Here is a 24,495-nt window from a genome sequence, read left to right on the forward strand (position 1 = left end):
ACTTCCCTAAACAAAGCCCAAGAGGCGGCTAAGCCTCTCGTGGAATAAGCTCTGATGTCCCATGGAGGCTGCGCTCCTTTCGATTAATATGCCAATGTGAGAGGTGTTGCTTAGATATGGGACTCCCTCTATGAAGGGGCTCCCATTAAATAAGAGCTGGTAGCTCTTCCAGAAAGTACTGGTCCTGGCCATATATGTCTGTAAGGCACGGACAGGACATAGTCATTTCCACGGAGGAAAAAGGTGGAGGGTGAAAAGTGGACAGCTCTAACACCATTTGGGCATAAAAGCCTGATTAAGCTTGAGGAAAACCTTATCTCCACTAAGAGTGAATTTAGTGCATGAAGAATGAACCGAGAGTGCATAAAGCTCACTGACATGTTTAGCTGCTGCCAAGGCCAAGAGCAATGCCATCTTGAACGACAGCAGCTTTAGGAAAATACTCCCCATAGGCTCAAAAGGATATTGAGACTCCAGCACCATGGAGAGGTCCCACTCAGGAACAGTTCTCCTGAGATCTGGCAAGGAGCAACAGGCACCCTTCATAAATCTGCAGATTAAAGGATGCTGTCCGACCGCTTAGACAAGCAGAAATCGCCACCAGGTAGACCTTGATTGTGGAAAAGGACTTGCCTTTATCCATAAGGTCTTGAAGGAAACACAAAATATCAGAACTGAGCACTGATATGATGTGAGACCGCGCCCATCACACCACCCTTCAAACACATGACACTTACAGCCATATAAGGACCGTGTAGAAACGGCCCTGGCATTCTGTATAGTAGCAACCACACGTGGGAAAAGCCCTAGTGCACTTAGGTTTGTCCTCTCACGGGCCAGGCCCAGAGAGCAGCCCTGTCCGGGTGTGGGTGATAGTCTCAAGCGAATCTCCCTGTTCGCTAATAATTTGCGAGGCAAATAGATCTACAGTTGCCTATCCGAATCTCATCCAAATCATGCCCACTATCTGAGGGTGGAGTGCCTCTGAAGGGGGGTTGGGGGCAACCATTCTATGAGAGAGCCTCTGTCTTTTGGAGTCCGAAGGGCTTGGGGCCTCTCCTTGCCCTGGTGGAAATGTCGTCCCGTGACAGGAGGGTTAGGCAAACACGCAGGGGGTATCTGGCGTGGTGCCGCCTTCCTGGGTAGGCATAACTTGAAGGCCTCATCCTCCTCCTTGTCCACGATGCGCCTCTTCTTACTGTCAGGGAGACCCGACAGGTTAAGCCAGAGTGCACGCTCTCCCACCACAGAAAACGCCATGGAGCGCCCGCAGGCTTGGACAGCCTAACGAGCATTACAGAGGCTGGGTCATTAACAGTTAGAAACGCCTTCCAAAGGGTTGGTGAGGGAGTTCCTTTGTCCAACCTTTGCCCTAAATCCTCCAGAATGTCCGTCTGGTAAGTGGAGAGGAGGGAAGATACATTAAGGGCCCTAACAGCCAAGGCAGAGGACTTGTAAGCGGCCTGGTGCACTGAGGCAGGAAATCGGTCCATCTTGTTGGGCAAAACTGGCTTCGGGGGAGCGAGCAGCCCGCCCTGGGCAGGGTTAAGGTGCCTAGCGATAGTGCCACCGTTCCAAGATGCACACTCAAAAAACCTGCTTTAATAAGTCATTATTGCGTGACTTGCAGCCGTCTAGTCTTTCAAATTCTTTTTCTTCCTTCAAAATATTCAACAACAACGTAGTTTCTGCTACAGACCAATTATGCTTTACCGCACGCCATCTTCCCTTCAACAACCGCCTGTCATACATCATTACACCATTGCTCATCACTGCACATGCAGAGTCCTTTCAGTTTTGCTTTTCAATTCGATCAAGTGTTTACATGTTCTCTCGATCGGATTACAAAAAGGAATAAACCAACCCTCTCAATCCGATCGATATCTCATTGACATGAAAGCTTTTCAGTCCGATTGAGCCATCAATCCGATTACTAACAGATTATTTGGTTGCATATAAATGTAGCAAGTGAAATGGGACCCTCTCAAACAGTGTCGCGCCGTCTTCCCAACGTTGTTTTAACAACATACACCAGTATTGCGGTATATTAAAAATTAATATCATAACAAAAATGAACACTGGTATTCGGTATGAAACCAGTATATACCGCCCAGCATTACTGTGATGTAACTGGCATGTGTGCAGGATCATTGCTAGAGCTTTGGTTTATGCTCGATCCTGTAGTTTGAGTGTGATGGTGCTGTAACTGGCGTGTGTGCAGGATCACGGGGAGAGCTGGTGTCCGGCGGCTCAGTCTGTGCTGTTGATGTCGGAGCTGAACGCCCGGCACGTGTGTGGTGTCCTACGGTACCTGAGGAGGGCCGGTGCTCGCCTCCCCCCCGAGCTGCTGCAGTTCGCCCTCGGTGTCCAGCAGGCCAAGGAGGAGCAGAAGACCCAGCGCCCGCTCTGCTGCGCACTCAAGAGCTTCGGGTTCTGCAGGTCTGACTCACACACCTGCACTGCACAGCACAAAACTGTAACAACACGCATCCCAGAACTCATGTAACAACACGCATACCAGAACTCATGTAACAACACGCATCACAGAACTCATGTAACAACACGCATACCAGAACTCATGTAACAACACGCATACCAGAACTCGTATAACAACACGCATACTAGAACTCATGTAACAACACGCATACCAGAACTCATATAACAACACGCATCACAGAACTCATGTAACAACACGCATACCAGAACTCGTGTTACAACACGCATACCAGAACTCATGTAACAACACGCATACCAGAACTCATGTAACAACACGCATACCAGAACTCATGTAACAACACGCATACCAGAACTCATGTAACAACACGCATACCAGAACTCATGTAACAACACGCATACTAGAACTCATGTAACAACACGCATACTAGAACTCATATAACAACACGCATACCAGAACTCACGTAACAACACGCATACCAGAACTCATATAACAACACGCATACTAGAACTCATATAACAACACGCATACTAGAACTCATGTAACAACACGCATACTAGAACTCATGTAACAACACGCATACTAGAACTCATGTAACAACACGCATACTAGAACTCATGTAACAACACGCATACCAGAACTCATGTAACAACACGCATACTAGAACTCATATAACAACACGCATACCAGAACTCACGTAACAACACGCATACCAGAACTCATATAACAACACGCATACTAGAACTCATATAACAACACGCATACTAGAACTCATGTAACAACACGCATACTAGAACTCATGTAACAACACGCATACCAGAACTCGTATAACAACACGCATACCAGAACTCATGTAACAACACGCATACCAGAACTCATATAACAACACGCATACTAGAACTCATATAACAACACGCATACCAGAACTCACGTAACAACACGCATACTAGAACTCATATAACAACACGCATACTAGAACTCATATAACAACACGCATACTAGAACTCATGTAACAACACGCATACCAGAACTCATATAACAACACGCATACTAGAACTCATATAACAACACGCATACTAGAACTCATATAACAACACGCATACTAGAACTCACGTAACAACACGCATACCAGAACTCACGTAACAACACGCATACCAGAACTCGTGTAACAACACGCATACCAGAACTCATGTAACAACACGCATACCAGAACTCATGTAACAACACGCATACCAGAACTCATATAACAACACGCATACTAGAACTCATATAACAACACGCATACTAGAACTCATATAACAACACGCATACTAGAACTCATATAACAACACGCATACTAGAACTCACGTAACAACACGCATACCAGAACTCATGTAACAACACGCATACCAGAACTCATGTAACAACACGCATACCAGAACTCATGTAACAACACGCATACCAGAACTCATGTAACAACACGCATACCAGAACTCATGTAACAACACGCATACCAGAACTCACGTAACACGCATACCAGAACTCACGTAACAACACGCATACCAGAACTCACGTAACAACACGCATACCAGAACTCATGTAACAACACGCATACCAGAACTCATGTAACAACACGCATACCAGAACTCATGTAACTCAACACTCATCACAGACCTCATGTAACTCAACACTCATCACAGACCTCATGTAACTCAACACTCATCACAGAACTCACGTAACTCAACACTCATCACAGAACTCACGTAACTCAACACTCATCACAGAACTCACGTAACTCAACACTCATCACAGAACTCACGTAACTCAACACTCATCACAGAACTCGCGTAACTCAACACTCATCACAGAACTCACGTAACTCAACACTCATCACAGAACTCACGTAACTCAACACTCATCACAGAACTCACGTAACTCAACACTCATCACAGAACTCATGTAACTCAACACTCATCACAGAGCTCATGTAACTCAACACGCATCACAGAGCTCATGTAACTCAACACTCATCACAGAGCTCATGTAACTCAACACTCATCACAGAGCTCATGTAACTCAACACGCATCACAGAACTCATGTAACTCAACACTCATCACAGAACTCATGTAACTCAACACTCATCACAGAGCTCATGTAACTCAACACTCATCACAGAACTCATGTAACTCAACACTCATCACAGAACTCACGTAACTCAACACTCATCACAGAACTCATGTAACTCAACACTCATCACAGAACTCATGTAACTCAACACTCATCACAGAACTCATGTAACTCAACACTCATCACAGAACTCATGTAACTCAACACTCATCACAGAACTCATGTAACTCAACACTCATCACAGAACTCATGTAACTCAACACTCATCACAGAACTCATGTAACTCAACACTCATCACAGAACTCATGTAACTCAACACTCATCACAGAGCTCATGTAACTCAACACTCATCACAGAGCTCATGTAACTCAACACTCATCACAGAACTCATGTAACTCAACACTCATCACAGAACTCATGTAACTCAACACGCATCACAGAACTCATGTAACTCAACACTCATCACAGAACTCATGTAACTCAACACTCATCACAGAACTCATGTAACTCAACACTCATCACAGAACTCATGTAACTCAACACTCATCACAGAACTCATGTAACTCAACACTCATCACAGAACTCATGTAACTCAACACTCATCACAGAGCTCATGTAACTCAACACTCATCACAGAGCTCATGTAACTCAACACTCATCACAGAACTCATGTAACTCAACACTCATCACAGAGCTCATGTAACTCAACACTCATCACAGAGCTCATGTAACTCAACACGCATCACAGAACTCATGTAACTCAACACTCATCACAGAGCTCATGTAACTCAACACTCATCACAGAACTCATGTAACTCAACACTCATCACAGAACTCATGTAACTCAACACTCATCACAGAACTCATGTAACTCAACACTCATCACAGAACTCATGTAACTCAACACTCATCACAGAACTCATGTAACTCAACACTCATCACAGAACTCATGTAACTCAACACTCATCACAGAACTCATGTAACTCAACACTCATCACAGAACTCATGTAACTCAACACTCATCACAGAACTCATGTAACTCAACACTCATCACAGAACTCATGTAACTCAACACTCATCACAGAACTCATGTAACTCAACACTCATCACAGAACTCATGTAACTCAACACGCATCACAGAACTCATGTAACTCAACACTCATCACAGAACTCATGTAACTCAACACTCATCACAGAGCTCACGTAACTCAACACTCATCACAGAACTCATGTAACTCAACACTCATCACAGAACTCATGTAACTCAACACTCATCACAGAACTCATGTAACTCAACACTCATCACAGAACTCACGTAACTCAACACTCATTACAGAACTCATGTAACTCAACACTCATCACAGAACTCATGTAACTCAACACTCATCACAGAACTCACGTAACTCAACACTCATTACAGAACTCATGTAACTCAACACTCATCACAGAACTCACGTAACTCAACACTCATTACAGAACTCACGTAACTCAACACTCATCACAGAACTCATGTAACTCAACACTCATCACAGAACTCACGTAACTCAACACTCATTACAGAACTCATGTAACTCAACACTCATCACAGAACTCATGTAACTCAACACTCATCACAGAACTCACGTAACTCAACACTCATCACAGAACTCATGTAACTCAACACTCATCACAGAACTCATGTAACTCAACACGCATCACAGAGCTCATGTAACTCAACACTCATCACAGAACTCACGTAACTCAACACTCATCACAGAACTCATGTAACTCAACACTCATCACAGAACTCATGTAACTCAACACTCATCACAGAACTCATGTAACTCAACACTCATCACAGAACTCATGTAACTCAACACTCATCACAGAACTCACGTAACTCAACACGCATCACAGAACTCACGTAACTCAACACTCATCACAGAACTCGTGTAACTCAACACATCACAGAACTCGTGTAACTCAACACGCATCACAGAACTCACGTAACTCAACACTCATCACAGAACTCGTGTAACTCAACACGCATCACAGAACTCACGTAACTCAACACTCATCACAGAACTCACGTAACTCAACACGCATCACAGAACTCATGTAACTCAACACTCATCACAGAGCTCATGTAACTCAACACATCACAGAACTCATGTAACTCAACACTCATCACAGAACTCATGTAACTCAACACTCATCACAGAACTCATGTAACTCAACACTCATCACAGAACTCGTGTAACTCAACACATCACAGAACTCGTGTAACTCAACACATCACAGAACTCGTGTAACTCAACACATCACAGAACTCGTGTAACTCAACACTCATCACAGAACTCGTGTAACTCAACACATCACAGAACTCGTGTAACTCAACACATCACAGAACTCGTGTAACTCAACACATCACAGAACTCGTGTAACTCAACACTCATCACAGAACTCATGTAACTCAACACTCATCACAGAACTCATGTAACTCAACACTCATCACAGAACTCATGTAACTCAACACTCATCACAGAACTCATGTAACTCAACACTCATCACAGAACTCATGTAACTCAACACTCATCACAGAACTCATGTAACTCAACACTCATCACAGAACTCATGTAACTCAACACTCATCACAGAACTCACGTAACTCAACACTCATCACAGAACTCACGTAACTCAACACTCATCACAGAGCTCATGTAACTCAACACTCATCACAGAGCTCATGTAACTCAACACTCATCACAGAACTCACGTAACTCAACACTCATCACAGAACTCACGTAACTCAACACTCATCACAGAGCTCATGTAACTCAACACTCATCACAGAGCTCATGTAACTCAACACTCATCACAGAACTCATGTAACTCAACACTCATCACAGAGCTCATGTAACTCAACACTCATCACAGAGCTCATGTAACTCAACACGCATCACAGAACTCATGTAACTCAACACTCATCACAGAACTCATGTAACTCAACACTCATCACAGAACTCATGTAACTCAACACTCATCACAGAACTCATGTAACTCAACACTCATCACAGAGCTCATGTAACTCAACACTCATCACAGAGCTCATGTAACTCAACACTCATCACAGAGCTCATGTAACTCAACACTCATCACAGAACTCATGTAACTCAACACTCATCACAGAACTCATGTAACTCAACACTCATCACAGAACTCATGTAACTCAACACTCATCACAGAACTCATGTAACTCAACACTCATCACAGAACTCATGTAACTCAACACTCATCACAGAACTCATGTAACTCAACACTCATCACAGAACTCATGTAACTCAACACTCATCACAGAACTCATGTAACTCAACACTCATCACAGAACTCATGTAACTCAACACTCATCACAGAACTCATGTAACTCAACACTCATCACAGAACTCATGTAACTCAACACGCATCACAGAGCTCATGTAACTCAACACTCATCACAGAACTCACGTAACTCAACACTCATCACAGAACTCATGTAACTCAACACTCATCACAGAACTCATGTAACTCAACACTCATCACAGAACTCATGTAACTCAACACTCATCACAGAACTCACGTAACTCAACACTCATTACAGAACTCATGTAACTCAACACTCATCACAGAACTCATGTAACTCAACACTCATCACAGAACTCACGTAACTCAACACTCATTACAGAACTCATGTAACTCAACACTCATCACAGAACTCACGTAACTCAACACTCATTACAGAACTCACGTAACTCAACACTCATCACAGAACTCATGTAACTCAACACTCATCACAGAACTCACGTAACTCAACACTCATTACAGAACTCATGTAACTCAACACTCATCACAGAACTCATGTAACTCAACACTCATCACAGAACTCACGTAACTCAACACTCATCACAGAACTCATGTAACTCAACACTCATCACAGAACTCATGTAACTCAACACGCATCACAGAGCTCATGTAACTCAACACTCATCACAGAACTCACGTAACTCAACACTCATCACAGAACTCACGTAACTCAACACTCATCACAGAACTCATGTAACTCAACACTCATCACAGAACTCATGTAACTCAACACTCATCACAGAACTCATGTAACTCAACACTCATCACAGAACTCATGTAACTCAACACTCATCACAGAACTCATGTAACTCAACACTCATCACAGAACTCACGTAACTCAACACGCATCACAGAACTCACGTAACTCAACACTCATCACAGAACTCGTGTAACTCAACACTCATCACAGAACTCGTGTAACTCAACACATCACAGAACTCGTGTAACTCAACACGCATCACAGAACTCACGTAACTCAACACTCATCACAGAACTCGTGTAACTCAACACGCATCACAGAACTCACGTAACTCAACACTCATCACAGAACTCACGTAACTCAACACGCATCACAGAACTCATGTAACTCAACACTCATCACAGAACTCATGTAACTCAACACTCATCACAGAACTCATGTAACTCAACACTCATCACAGAACTCATGTAACTCAACACTCATCACAGAACTCATGTAACTCAACACTCATCACAGAACTCATGTAACTCAACACGCATCACAGAACTCATGTAACTCAACACTCATCACAGAACTCATGTAACTCAACACTCATCACAGAACTCATGTAACTCAACACTCATCACAGAACTCATGTAACTCAACACTCATCACAGAACTCATGTAACTCAACACTCATCACAGAACTCATGTAACTCAACACTCATCACAGAACTCATGTAACTCAACACGCATCACAGAACTCATGTAACTCAACACTCATCACAGAACTCATGTAACTCAACACGCATCACAGAACTCATGTAACTCAACACTCATCACAGAACTCGTGTAACTCAACACATCACAGAACTTGTGTAACTCAACACTCATCACAGAACTTCTGTAACTCAACACTCATCACAGAACTCATGTAACTCAACACGCATCACAGAACTCATGTAACTCAACACTCATCACAGAACTCATGTAACTCAACACGCATCACAGAACTCATGTAACTCAACACTCATCACAGAACTCGTGTAACTCAACACATCACAGAACTTGTGTAACTCAACACATCACAGAACTTGTGTAACTCAACACATCACAGAACTTGTGTAACTCAACACTCATCACAGAACTCACGTAACTCAACACTCATCACAGAACTCACGTAACTCAACACTCATCACAGAACTCACGTAACTCAACACTCATCACAGAACTCATGTAACTCAACACTCATCACAGAACTCATGTAACTCAACACGCATCACAGAACTCATGTAACTCAACACTCATCACAGAACTCACGTAACTCAACACTCATCACAGAACTCACGTAACTCAACACTCATCACAGAACTCACGTAACTCAACACTCATCACAGAACTCACGTAACTCAACACTCATCACAGAACTCACGTAACTCAACACGCATCACAGAACTCATGTAACTCAACACTCATCACAGAACTCATGTAACTCAACACTCATCACAGAACTCATGTAACTCAACACTCATCACAGAACTCATGTAACTCAACACTCATCACAGAACTCATGTAACTCAACACTCATCACAGAACTCATGTAACTCAACACTCATTACAGAACTCATGTAACTCAACACTCATCACAGAACTCACGTAACTCAACACTCATCACAGAACTCACGTAACTCAACACTCATCACAGAACTCACGTAACTCAACACGCATCACAGAACTCATGTAACTCAACACTCATCACAGAACTCATGTAACTCAACACTCATCACAGAACTCATGTAACTCAACACTCATCACAGAACTCATGTAACTCAACACTCATCACAGAACTCATGTAACTCAACACTCATCACAGAACTCACGTAACTCAACACTCATCACAGAACTCATGTAACTCAACACTCATCACAGAACTCATGTAACTCAACACGCATCACAGAACTCATGTAACTCAACACGCATCACAGAACTCATGTAACTCAACACGCATCACAGAACTCATGTAACTCAACACTCATCACAGAACTCATGTAACTCAACACTCATCACAGAACTCATGTAACTCAACACTCATCACAGAACTCATGTAACTCAACACTCATCACAGAACTCATGTAACTCAACACTCATCACAGAACTCACGTAACTCAACACTCATCACAGAACTCATGTAACTCAACACGCATCACAGAACTCATGTAACTCAACACGCATCACAGAACTCATGTAACTCAACACGCATCACAGAACTCATGTAACTCAACACTCATCACAGAACTCATGTAACTCAACACGCATCACAGAACTCATGTAACTCAACACTCATCACAGAACTCATGTAACTCAACACTCATCACAGAACTCATGTAACTCAACACTCATCACAGAACTCATGTAACTCAACACTCATCACAGAACTCATGTAACTCAACACTCATCACAGAACTCATGTAACTCAACACGCATCACAGAACTCATGTAACTCAACACTCATCACAGAACTCATGTAACTCAACACTCATCACAGAACTCATGTAACTCAACACTCATCACAGAACTCATGTAACTCAACACTCATCACAGAGCTCATGTAACTCAACACGCATCACAGAACTCATGTAACTCAACACGCATCACAGAACTCACGTAACTCAACACTCATCACAGAACTCACGTAACTCAACACTCATCACAGAGCTCATGTAACTCAACACTCATCACAGAACTCATGTAACTCAACACGCATCACAGAACTCATGTAACTCAACACTCATCACAGAACTCATGTAACTCAACACTCATCACAGAGCTCATGTAACTCAACACTCATCACAGAACTCATGTAACTCAACACGCATCACAGAACTCACGTAACTCAACACTCATCACAGAACTCACGTAACTCAACACTCATCACAGAGCTCATGTAACTCAACACTCATCACAGAACTCATGTAACTCAACACGCATCACAGAGCTCATGTAACTCAACACTCATCACAGAACTCATGTAACTCAACACGCATCACAGAACTCACGTAACTCAACACTCATCACAGAACTCACGTAACTCAACACTCATCACAGAGCTCATGTAACTCAACACTCATCACAGAACTCACGTAACTCAACACGCATCACAGAACTCACGTAACTCAACACTCATCACAGAACTCACGTAACTCAACACTCATCACAGAGCTCATGTAACTCAACACTCATCACAGAACTCATGTAACTCAACACGCATCACAGAACTCATGTAACTCAACACGCATCACAGAACTCATGTAACTCAACACGCATCACAGAACTCACGTAACTCAACACTCATCACAGAACTCACGTAACTCAACACTCATCACAGAGCTCATGTAACTCAACACTCATCACAGAACTCATGTAACTCAACACGCATCACAGAACTCACGTAACTCAACACTCATCACAGAACTCATGTAACTCAACACACATCACAGAACTCATGTAACTCAACACGCATCACAGAACTCACGTAACTCAACACTCATCACAGAACTCACGTAACTCAACACTCATCACAGAGCTCATGTAACTCAACACTCATCACAGAACTCACGTAACTCAACACTCATCACAGAACTCACGTAACTCAACACTCATCACAGAGCTCATGTAACTCAACACTCATCACAGAACTCATGTAACTCAACACGCATCACAGAACTCACGTAACTCAACACTCATCACAGAACTCACGTAACTCAACACTCATCACAGAGCTCATGTAACTCAACACTCATCACAGAACTCACGTAACTCAACACGCATCACAGAACTCACGTAACTCAACACGCATCACAGAACTCATGTAACTCAACACTCATCACAGAACTCATGTAACTCAACACTCATCACAGAACTCGTGTAACTCAACACACATCAGCGTCTGACTGGCTAATGTGTTCCTCCTCTTTGCAGAGACAGCACAGTTTGTCCCGATAGACACATGATCAACAAATCCCTGGATCATCCAAAGCATCCGGACTCTGGCACTGTAATGGTCAGTTCAAACTAAGCAGACCATCAGAAGAAATATCTGGTTTCTGATGGAATAATGGAATTCAGTCATTGAAACGGAATTTATTGTAGAATGTGGAATGTCACAGAATTTGGCAAATCAGAAGTAGGGCTGTAGAAGTCATCACATTCAAACTGCGATATGCGTTTAGTGTCGGATTTATTAAACCACAAAAAAGCATCCAATACAGACAGAAACTTAAAGGACTTAATTTCAAACCAGCAAAACAAAGTTCAGTTTAACTTGAAGAAATTTACAATTACATTACTGTTTTAGACTGAAGTTATTTGTCATAATAATAATAAATACAATTTATTAAAGCATTCTTTTTAAGGAATATCACTCAATCAAGAGATTACTACTACTACTACTGTTATCACATGACCGGCTGCTCTGCTTAACTGGATGTTGCAGCAAGGGAAATGCTAATATTCAAGCATTTAGGCGATGGTTTAAGCTAGAGTTTCCCATGGTTTGTGTTGGATAGGTATCGGATCGTATTTTTTTTCCCCCTCCGATCTAGCGTTCTGGGCCAGTACATGGGACATCCCTAGTATTAGCTAACATGAACTAACATTAACAAAGATAAATAAATACTGTATTGCTCATTGTTAGGTATTAAAAATCCAGTTGTTCATTGTTCATGTTCACAGTGCATAACTAATGTTAACTATTTAACTAATGTTCAACTTTAAGTTGAAATTAACAGTTACAGCTTAAATCCAGTAGAAGTGCAGTTAATTATTAGTTCATGTTAGTTAACCAATTACCTCAGGTTTTAAAACATTTGAATTAAATCGTAAAAAACACAGAAAAAGATTGAATTGAATTAAAACCAAATTCAAAACTTTTGAAATAAAGTTTTAGACGTTTAGACTTCAGACGTGCTTTTTGATGATTCAGTTTAATTTTCAGAATTGATAATCAAATTTGATAATCAAAATTGAAAACAGAATTTTGGGAAAAAATAAAACATTTCACTAAAAAATTCAAAAACTTGATAGAACTAGAAGTGAAGCTGTGACAGTGTGGGTTTCACCCAGTGGCTATTTTGAGTACAGCGGCTAAACAAAATCTTGCAGGAAACCCAATGTTTGATATCAACCTAAAATCTGGAACACAACTTGGTTAGACATGTGGCTTAGACAAAAATAGAGCAGACAAATGGTCTACAATTTTAATATTTGAATTTATTATTACCCTCAAAGTCCAGCTGTTACTCTGAGGATAAATTGAAGTGATGCGGTTCTGATGCATCATGGGGTGTGTTCAAACGTGCCAAATGCCTCAGATGACTGAAAACACTCGCTATCATCAGACAGAAGGGTGCTTGCGTTAACAATCTGTACATTTCCTCAGTCTCTGTTCTTCTGACTTTGTCATAATGCATATTTTGAGCTCATGTCATATATTTTTTAGTAGGAGTAATTATGAATTCTGGACTTTTCATATTGATTTGAATGTTACACTTTAATTTCTGACAGCAAGCTGTTTCTTCCGAATCTTGAAAGGTTTTGCCGCTGGTGATAAAGACGGCGAGCGTGTACTCGGGGCGCATCGTGAGCCAGAGAGAGGACCGCTACGAGGCTCTGGCAGCGGCCATGAGCGCGCACTACGCCGGAGAGAGGCTCTGCGCTGTGGAGGTGCTGGAGGGAGCGCTGTACGCCGTCCAGGAGGAGAACACCTACAGCCGGTGAACACACACCTCACTCCGATCACATTTACTACATACTTCATCACACACTGACACTAATACTGCAGTTAAACCCATCAAAAGTTGTTTCAAATAAATGCTGATTTATTTAAATTTAAATTATTAAAAGACGGATGTTTATGGGAACTGATGGTTTGATTGCACACTCAGTGTGCGTGTGACGGAGGTGCCGGATAAAGGAGAGCAGTTGTTCAGCAGCGTCACGGCCTGCTTCATCGACGAGGGCCGCACACAGGAAGTGAAGTCACACCAGCTGCTCCAGCTTCCTGCTGAGCTCCAGGAGCTGCCGGGCCAGGCTGTGGAGATCGTCCTGTGCCGAGCGCAGCCCGTCGACGGCGAGATGGACTGGAACCCCAAGGTCTCAACAGCACAAGCGCTCAATCTCTACACAGTAGTGCTGGGCGGTTTACCGGTTCATACCGGCGTTTATTTTTGTTATGATATGAATTTTTTATATTCCGCAATAATGTGTGTGGCTTTAACAGCGTTGGGAACGCGGCGCGACACAGTCTGAGAGGGTCTGTTCACTGCTGATACACAGATGTGTGTGTGTTACTGTGACGGTGAAGATGGAGAGGTTAAACTATAACCGATAGCTGTCATATTATATTACAGTTTTACAGTGTTTGGTTCACAATATCAACACTGCCCGCCACAAGTAGATTTCCCAGAAGGCTTTGACATCGTTGAATAAACATGTTTCAAAGCCAAACCGCGGCGCTGGGTTTTTTTATATTAATGGACCTTTGAAGGGAACTGACGGTCTTTAGAAAAGTTTTGATGTTATTTTCATTGAATCGTTCTTTATCTTTCCTGATGAAGCAGTGTTTGAGCGCTGCACGTGTTTTAAACAGCGCCATTCTGCAAACCTGGATTAGTACTAGTGTGGAATTCTTCTTCAATATTCCCTCACGACAGTAAATATGGCATTCAATCTACTGCATGTCTCCTCTCAATCAGTGGAACATGTGGTTGGCTCTAGGGGTGTAAACCGGACAGTTCATCACGACACGATATCGATTCTCTCAGCCAGCGATGCGATATTTGCCGATACCTCAAATTCTGCGATTTGATTCAGGGCTATATGGATCGATTAATCGATATTTAGATCTCGTGTCAAGTGTACACAACCAGTTACATTTATTAACACACAAATGCATCCAAAAATATATGACATGAAAGTTTAATTAAACTCTTTGAAAATAGCACACCCTCTCCCAATTGGGACATTTACAAGTTGTTTGTTACAAGTACAAAAAAAAACATGATATATGAAAATGAACAAGAACGGAGTTATCTCTATAACAGAAGAGTTCATTTGCATAAACATAACTCCGTTCTTGTTCATTTTCATATATCATGTTGAACAGCTGGGTTGTTTTAAGTAATAATAAAAAAAAAAAATACATGTAACTTATAAATTAAAGTTCATTGAAAGTATTCTTTAAATATATTTGTTTTGGTGGCAAAAGCAGATATTACTCCACGTTTCATGTTTCAGAGTTAAACACAGCCAAGTAATTGCTATGATAAATAATACAACACTCGTTTAATCTTTGTAACGTTAATCTCCTCAGCTGACATAGACGCCTGTCAAACTTTGTTGTTGTGATTAACGCACACGCAATACAGAGAGCGTTTCCCTCACCGCTAACTTCATAGCTAGTTATTCAAATCTTTAGCAAGACTCTGTGAAAAAGTTTCAGCTTTTATTTTCCTTTTACGCCCTGGAGAAGACATCACGGGTTCATCAAGTTCGTTGAAATCCATCCTCGATCACTTTAGTCAGCTTTGACGAAACTCCTCAGCTAGCGCGTCTTTTCAAAGTGACTAGCAGCCCTGTCACCTGACCTGAATACTGCGCACTGATTCGCTAAAACAGACTTATCGGGTTGTGTTCACAAACAAGGGTGCGACTGCTTGTCGTTTCTGCTGTAAAACATGAACTCGCGAGGCCTTGACAGTGGAAAATACCGACTTTTGTGACAAAGGGTTCAGTCAATCTTGTCAGGCGCCGATTTCAGCTGATGAAAGTTACGTGAGGATGAGGAGAGTGCCAAAATAAAGGTACCGTATATTGATTGATGCATCGTATCGTTAGACGTTTGATCGATGTATTGTTACACCCCTAGTTGGCACACAGTCATGCTTGAAAAAAAATAATACCGTCATACACCGTGAAACCAGTATAATTTTTGATATACATGTTTAATCATACCTCCCAACACTACTTCAGCATATGTACATTCTCAGTGTGAACAGATCGGTGTGTGTGTGTGTGTGTTCAGGTGACCAGAGCCGTGAGTCTGAAGATCAGAGGGAAGCCTCATCAGGCCAGGGTCGTGATGAGCGTGGGGAACACCGTCTGGGTCGATCCGATGGTAGGTGTTCGTCATGTCTGCTGGTCCGGTCTGAAGCGTGTTCTAGCAAACAGAATATGGGCGTAGTGTGCGTGACGTCACCCGTAGTGTTTCTGAAGAGCGGTTTGAAGCCCAAAGTGGTCGTCGCCATCTTGTTAACGCGTCACTCGCGGGTACTGTAAATGTGCAGCGAGGCGGATTAGCTGAGGTGATGTGATGCTAACAGACAGCAGACAAACGGCTAGTAGTGACATCAGCGGCAATCCACCTGTCACTCAAGTGGCCACATCCTTAATTATGCAGAACTTTTAGAGGTAATATAATTTAAAAGGATGAGTTATAAAAAAATTCACCCCCTCACAGTCGTCATGAAGGGCAAAATTAGTTAAATAGACCAAAACCTCTTTTTGTACACTTGCTGTACAGTTGTGCATTTTAACATGGGGGTCTATGGGATTGACTTTTTTGCAGCCGGTCTCTAGTGGCCAGTCGATGAACTGCAGTTTAAGTCACTTGCGTGTTGGGTTATAGAGAGAGAGGAAGGTTTTCGCTTGGTTCAAGCGCTGGTTCTCTTCACACAGGTGCGCATGACGCGAGTCCCGGGCCTGAAGACCTACATCAATGAGTATAACGTCCACGCTGAGATCCTGGCCTCTGGGTTCGGCGTCAATAACCCTCAGCACCTGGACCTGCTGAAGAGGGTTTTCCAGCGAGAGCAGAACCTCATCACGCTGGATCAGCACCTGACAGACGACAGGTGTGTAACATATTTACTGTATTAAACACTAAATTAAAGGCTATGTTGCAGGTTTTTTTTTTTTTTTTTCAAAATGAATATATAACCTTGTATGAAATACCATATGAAAAGTAAATGCAGGATTTAAAATCGTTTTGCAAGACATAAGGGCACAAATTTAGTAGAAAACGTGACCGTTTCCTTGACCGTGTTGAAAAACCGCTTTTTTTCACCATCGCGTCATATTACGTCAGGACAGGTAGTCGTTTGCCGCCGGGCTCTGTTTGCTCAGTGCAGAGTAGGTTGGTATTCAGTTGAAGCGGTCGTTATTCAGTGTGTTTTCGGTGGTTGTTGTATTTCAATTAACCCTCTGGTGTCTAAGGTGTTTTTGGGGTCCTTGAGATGTTTTGATATGCCCTGATATTTGTATTTTTTTCAGTTGCTTATAAACATATTAATGGCAAAGGTGTAATTACACTATATTTAGCACAAACATGGCTATCATAATATGTGAGCAACATGTATGTACATGTTTGCATTTTTGAGAGAATATTATTTATGCGTGGTTATTCAAAAAACTCAAACTTAAATGTTCTGATATAAGACCACAAACAACCAACTTCACATATTCCCACAATACTTTTGACTAATGGATGTTGTCGGCTAGAGTATTTACTTCAAAATGATCTGAAAATCATCCGGGCTAATCGTTCACATTAAACAATAGATTGATTTAAATTTTGTAAGACACTTTTTGTTTGGAAAGGCAATATGCAGGGGGGCGTGAATGATCCAACAAGGTCATGAATAATGTCCTCATTCACACCTGAAGACAAAGACCTGCTAATGCTGCTGTGCATACTAATGAGCCTTAGGTGTCACTGTGGCTACAAGAAAAAATGCAAAGACAACACACACACATATATACATACATACATATATATACCAGTATATATATATATATATATATATATATATATATATATATATATATATTACTACATAATTGGTTCAGAGTTGGAAACATCTTGAAAAAAGTGTATTTTTCCACAAACTGTATGCTTGCAAATTGTATAATATCCAAGGTAAACATTTCTAATTGTGCAGTTAATTCTCATTCGTATTTTCAGAAAGTTTTGGATTGTGTAGGCTATCCTCTCCCCAAATTTGTCACTAATAAAACACAAAAATAATTTATAGAGAAGGCTTATATTGACCTTTTAAGATTTTGTTTGTACCTTGTAAATTAGGTTTTGATGTGGCAGTATAAGCTTTATAAATAATCTATCCAAAACGAAATGTTGTCTTTCATATTTCGTCTGTAACATATGGTCTTTTATAGCCTACTATATATTAGGGCATAAATGTTAATTTGCAGTTTAATATGTTGCTTATACAAATACATTTTATTTCAACGTATTCAGTCGATTTTTACTCATCTCAGTAGGCAATATAGATAGTTTGCTAAAAGCGAAACTCGCGCGAGCTGTAGTAAACAACAGCATGCGCCGTGTATTCATTCAAACACAGAAACGCGATTCAAATATAAACAGTCTTTTGCGGTTTACAGACACCATTTCATATCGCGATTAGAACAAAGCACTTACTGATGATCTGCAGCTGGATCCGTTGTTCGGCTACTCCAGCACGTTTGAGGTAACATTTCAAGGATTATCACGATATTATTATTCCTCACAGCGAGTGTGTTGTCCAGCTGTTGTGGGCGTTGACTGGTTTGCATGTGTTGCTTCAGATTAGAATTTGAATAGCGCGCGCTCTCGATGGGCGTGTCACATTAGCAGATAATGAGCTGGCAGAAAGATAATGAGGACGGCTGATCTCTCGCTCTTTATATATAGATTACATAAACAGAGAATATTTCTTTTAGTTTTGAATTAGATAATTTAAAACTACACACTTAAATGATTATAGAGATATATATCTCATGTCTGAGTGAATAGTATTCGCTGAGTTTTATTTGAGTTTAGAGACGTGCTTCAGAAAAAAAGTTCACGGAGACGGAGAGGCAGAAAGCACTCCCTGTTTACTTTCTTTATTTTACAAAAGCACAATGTTTTATTTCGATTGTAAGTGGACACATAAAAAAGTAGACATTTAACAGATTATTTTTTCATATTTCTTAAGGCTGTATGACCAAAACTGACTGAGTATTTTAGGTCTATTTTGCTGCTATGTAAAAAAAAACGAGCAAAACGCGCCCGCGCGTTTGCCGACCCCAGGGGGTTAATCATCGTCGTGGTAAATGATTGTGAATTATGGCCTGTCAGGACATCGAGTCCACAGGTTTCCGAAGAATCCGAACAAGAAAAAGGACGGTGCTATCTCCCGTGCGCGTTTTGTGCAGGGTAAGAGACGGGACTTCTTCTGCATCTGCTTTGAAAAACACGGTAGTGTGTAGCGTTCACTATAGACCGGATTATTATAATTTCGGCGACATGGAGTTATATGGTGACGGCGATATGTGCACACTGTCCCGGCTCCTTCATCGGGTCGCCCGGTCCGCCGTCAGATTGTGTTTCGGCCACCGGTGGGAAACATGACGGTCACGGATCCGTCAGAGATCACTTATTGTAACGTTACATCTGTTTTACAAAATGCATACATGTACCTGTCTTAATGTGCCTTGTCTTAATTTAATTAACATATCCTACATAAACTTGTAATGTAATGGATTTATGTGTTTGTTATTAGTCTGAAGCCGACACTTATTATTATAAATATATTAAGTTCATTTCCAATCTGTACTCCGAATTTTCATGTTTGTGTTGGCTGTTTCTACATATAAAGTTTTTATACAGTAAGACAGTTGTGATTGTGATTATTTTTGTACTCATTGTCACCAAATGGGGCCATTCAAAGCCTTAATAACGTCCCTCTTCCTCTGGAAACTGTCTCCTAATGGCTGACATACACAACACATGCAGGTAAGGGTCTAAATAATAGCTTTACTTTTGCCTGATACATGATAATAATCTGTACAATATTGTGATCTGAGCATAGTGTTATACATATCGTCGGCTAACGTGAATACATCTATAAGCTAACACTGTTCCGTCACCGAGACTCCTGCCCTGTTCTCCTCACAACACAACTCAGTCTTCTCTGACCATTGTTCAGTCTAATCCTGGCCTGTCTACTCTCTTGGCTTCATATGAGGCACATAATTATATGGCTGAGGTCCGTCATACGAGTAAACATTTAGGCTACAATTTCCTCAGCGTCCGAACTGTCATTGCGATCCATTGCTTTCCTATTGTTTACCTTGACCGTTCTCCCTGCCGTCACGTCACTTCCGGTTTGGCGGTTTTCAAATGCGGAAGTAAAATTTTCTCACAAAAACGACTCCAGAAGCCTAAATAGCGTTTTATAAGTATATGTTTATATTTAAATATAGTTCCTACATTATTTTTCTATACATTGGCTCACTGGGTACTCTAACCTGCAACATAGCCTTTAAACCTGTGAGAACGGTATTTAAATCCTTTCAGCAGGCTCCTCCCCCTAGTGGCCATCTCATGTTTCCACATTGGACAATTTACTGCTGTTTTATAATCAAATCTTTTTCTAATCTTGAAGAAACATCATTGGAAAGGTCTAGCTTCCATATTTGGCCGCTGTTTTGCGATAGAAGGGATATTACAACAGAAATATGATAGAAGAATGTGTCAAATGGGGTGTGAGTGTCACCCGGTGGCTATTTTAGAGTACAACATTTTTTGTAAAATGTATATATTGTATTAAATTAGTTCAGAACATTTCTTTGTAGTAAACAAACTGTTTTACAGTTTAATTTTTTTTTTCAGAAATAATCTGCAGTGTTTTCTTCAAACAGATCCTAACTGTAGTATGCCAGAGCATTCATGAACAACAACGAACAAAGTTCAATCTTGGCTTGAAAAAGGGGGGTGGCAATTAACAGGTTAATTAGATTTATAGTATAATTTCAATATGTGTGCTTTAATTTATTCACTTGCAAGAGTTCTTGCAGCTTTATTTTAACGGAAAACTGCAGTTTCTGTAAAAACCGGTTTACAAACACATCTCATTACAAATCTAGTGAAATGCTGAGATCTTCATGGGTCCAGGAAATGATGCGTCTGAAAGTAAAGCGTTCTGAAATGCGTGTTAAACTGACGACATGTGCAGAGACGACCGATCTGATAATGAGCTGCTCGTGTGAACCACAAGCCTTATAACGGTTTCATCAGATGCGTGCGAAAAAACTCACAAAAAAAAAAACAATGTTAGAGATCTTTGTTATCATGAGAAGTGTAAAAGTAGTTCCGGTTCATTATTACACCAGAGTCGAGGAAAAACACTGGGTTTATCACTGATGTCAAGATATTCAGTCAAATAAAAAGGAATTCAAAAATATATTTTAAGTCTAGAAAATCACATTTTTAGGACCATTAAGGCTGCTTTACGTTGTGATTGACAGATAATATAAAGTGCATTATATCAATTACTACCATTATGTATACATTGACTATGCTCCAAAAAAGTGGAATTGTCTACCAGATGAAGTAAAAGAGGCTACTAGCATTTAGGGGTGGCTCGATACCACTTTTTCATGTCCGATACCGATACCACACACTTACAATACCATATATTCCACACAGCTGACATGATAACTTAATAATTAAGTCCCTCCAGAAAAACGCAGAGTTTTTTTGTAATTGTTGCGGGCAAAAATCCTTGATTATGCGGCACGTTTTCTTAAAAAATGCGATGGAATATGCGGGATATTTATGCGATGAAGTTACGGGAATTTGCAAAAACTGCGGTTTGATGAAAAAGAAAAAAAGAAAATTTTCCCCCAACACCCTGTTCACTAGGCTACTACTTTAAAGTAAAGAGTCATTTCTTATTACTTCCTATGATAAGCAAGCATACTACCTCACATAAAGTGCTGGGAATATTTAAGTTCTCATCTTGTTTTATTTCAGACCTTAATAAACACATGGCTCAAACTTACAAAACATTGATGAGTCGAACAAGTTCTGTAGCTTTACAAAATGAATATGCTACAACTTCTGTAAAAATGACAAAGTGGCGAAGTGGTTGTCCAGCGTCGACTTCCGCCTGTGGTCCGACACACAGTTGCACGGAGTACAAAATAATTTGCCCCACTGTCATGTAACACACTGGGAAACTGCTTTGGGCGGTCTTTTGCGCTTATGTTTGTTGGCAAATGAGAATGATTTGCGAGCTTCATCATGGTTTCATCAGCATTACGGGGTTTGCAGCTTTTCAATGATGTTGCGCAATTACGTCACTTCATAACGTTCCCATGGCAACAGGAAAAATGGTTGCGCTTGTGTGAAGTAAACGCAACATTTTTCAACTTTCTGCTAAGATATATGTGACTTTTTGCAACGAAAATGCGGGGATTATGAAATCATGCAAGCCCGCATATTTTGCGCGCGGAAATCTGCAATTTATGCGGCGAAAGTGCGGCGTATTCGGACTTTGGCTGATTTTGCATTGAATCATGCGATCGCATAATCGCGTTTTTCTGGAAGGACAATTGCTGAGAGGGCTCGCTTACCTCACTCACCTCTAGCTACCGTTCACGTGATGCCAGTGTTGCCAAGTCCGCGGTCTCTCCCACCCCGAAACGCGATTAGCTATTTTTAAGAAGCAATTGGGCGGGATTTGTAAGTGAAAATCTGGCAACCCTGCGTGACGCATGTTGCTCATCTCTCTTTACGGCATGTCCCTCAGGTGTTGTTAAGCATTTGTATGACAATGTAGGACTAAGGGACGTGATCGTATCGGATCGGTTATACTCCCGCGATTCATGCAATATCCGATCCAGTGATTTTGGCCAGTATCGGACTAATACCGAATATCGGATCGGCGCACCCCTAATTCATAGTTTTAAAAAGCGGGTTAAGACATACGTTTTCAAGTTGCTTATCAATATAATAATATGGTGTAGTAATATAAGAAAGCTCTGTAAGTCAGTTTTATGTTCTATTTTACCTTGTGGTTGTTTTATTTATTTTATATTGATATTGAGGTCAAACTATATTGTCAATTTACTTTATTTTACATGCTGCACCTTTATAGTTGTTTTTGAATATTTTTATATTTACGTTGTGATATTATTATTTGATTTTATGTTTGTGAAGCACTTTGAGTTGCATTCTATGTCGTTTTCTTATAAACACACACACCTATTGTCGTTATCTGTAATCTGTGTTGTGTTGTCAGGAGTGAGAGCCCTGCGCCGAGCGTCTCAGAGGAGCTGATGACCAGCCGGATGAAGGATGTGGTCAGTACCCATAATGCCCTGCGCTTCATCCAGAGCAGCAGTGCAGATCAGGAGCCGACAGAGGAGACCAGGCTAGTCTCTACATGCACTTCTTTTCATACCTTCTTTACTTATAGAAAACAATCAATTAAACTCCCCCTGTAGTCACTCATTTTATCCTTTAAAACTATTTGATCCATTGGTTTAAACAGATCTGAGTCACATGTAAGCAAAACAGTCTGATTTAGGCCACTTTTGCCTTGGGTTTTATGGTTTTCACTACATATAATATCTTCTAATCTTTCCATTTGTGCTGTTTTTTGCACTTGGTTCATTATTGAAGTGAACTTTTGCTCTGCTGTGCGACACATGTGCTCCGGCTTAACGGGGTCATGACATGAGAAATCAAATTTGCCTTGATTTTTTTACCTATAGATCTTACATTAAAACATCCTGCAAGTTTAAGAGCTTAAAACGTCCTCTTTATGATAAACAAAGCATTATTTTAATCAAGCTCGTTTGGATGTTGTAGGATCTGTGACGTCACACGGATAAATACATTTGCATAAGCCCGCCTCCAGGGCAAGACATCGACCAATAGTTTTACATCATCACACCATATAAACTGATCATTCCAGACCAGCAAAAAACGTGATTAATGTTGTAAGTGAAGCACAAGGAACGTATTAATATAAAAAAATCCACGTCATG

General features: G+C 41.0%; 1 protein-coding gene across 1 annotated transcript in view; it reads left to right on the forward strand.

Annotated features, from left to right (window-relative positions):
• tdrd12 (tudor domain containing 12) overlaps nucleotides 1–24,495 on the forward strand; it is a 75,222-nt gene that overhangs the window by 37,891 nt on the left and 12,836 nt on the right. The window contains exons 23-29 of the mRNA XM_079602916.1: nucleotides 2,222–2,439; nucleotides 12,598–12,679; nucleotides 14,209–14,390; nucleotides 14,562–14,769; nucleotides 16,700–16,792; nucleotides 17,353–17,528; nucleotides 23,745–23,876. Of these exons, the coding sequence (XP_079459042.1) occupies nucleotides 2,222–2,439; nucleotides 12,598–12,679; nucleotides 14,209–14,390; nucleotides 14,562–14,769; nucleotides 16,700–16,792; nucleotides 17,353–17,528; nucleotides 23,745–23,876 (1,091 nt within the window). The remainder of the gene's footprint in view (nucleotides 1–2,221; nucleotides 2,440–12,597; nucleotides 12,680–14,208; nucleotides 14,391–14,561; nucleotides 14,770–16,699; nucleotides 16,793–17,352; nucleotides 17,529–23,744; nucleotides 23,877–24,495) is intronic.

Source organism: Phoxinus phoxinus (assembly GCF_949152265.1).
Source record: "Phoxinus phoxinus genome assembly, chromosome: 25".
Classification (NCBI taxonomy): domain Eukaryota; kingdom Metazoa; phylum Chordata; class Actinopteri; order Cypriniformes; family Leuciscidae; genus Phoxinus; species Phoxinus phoxinus.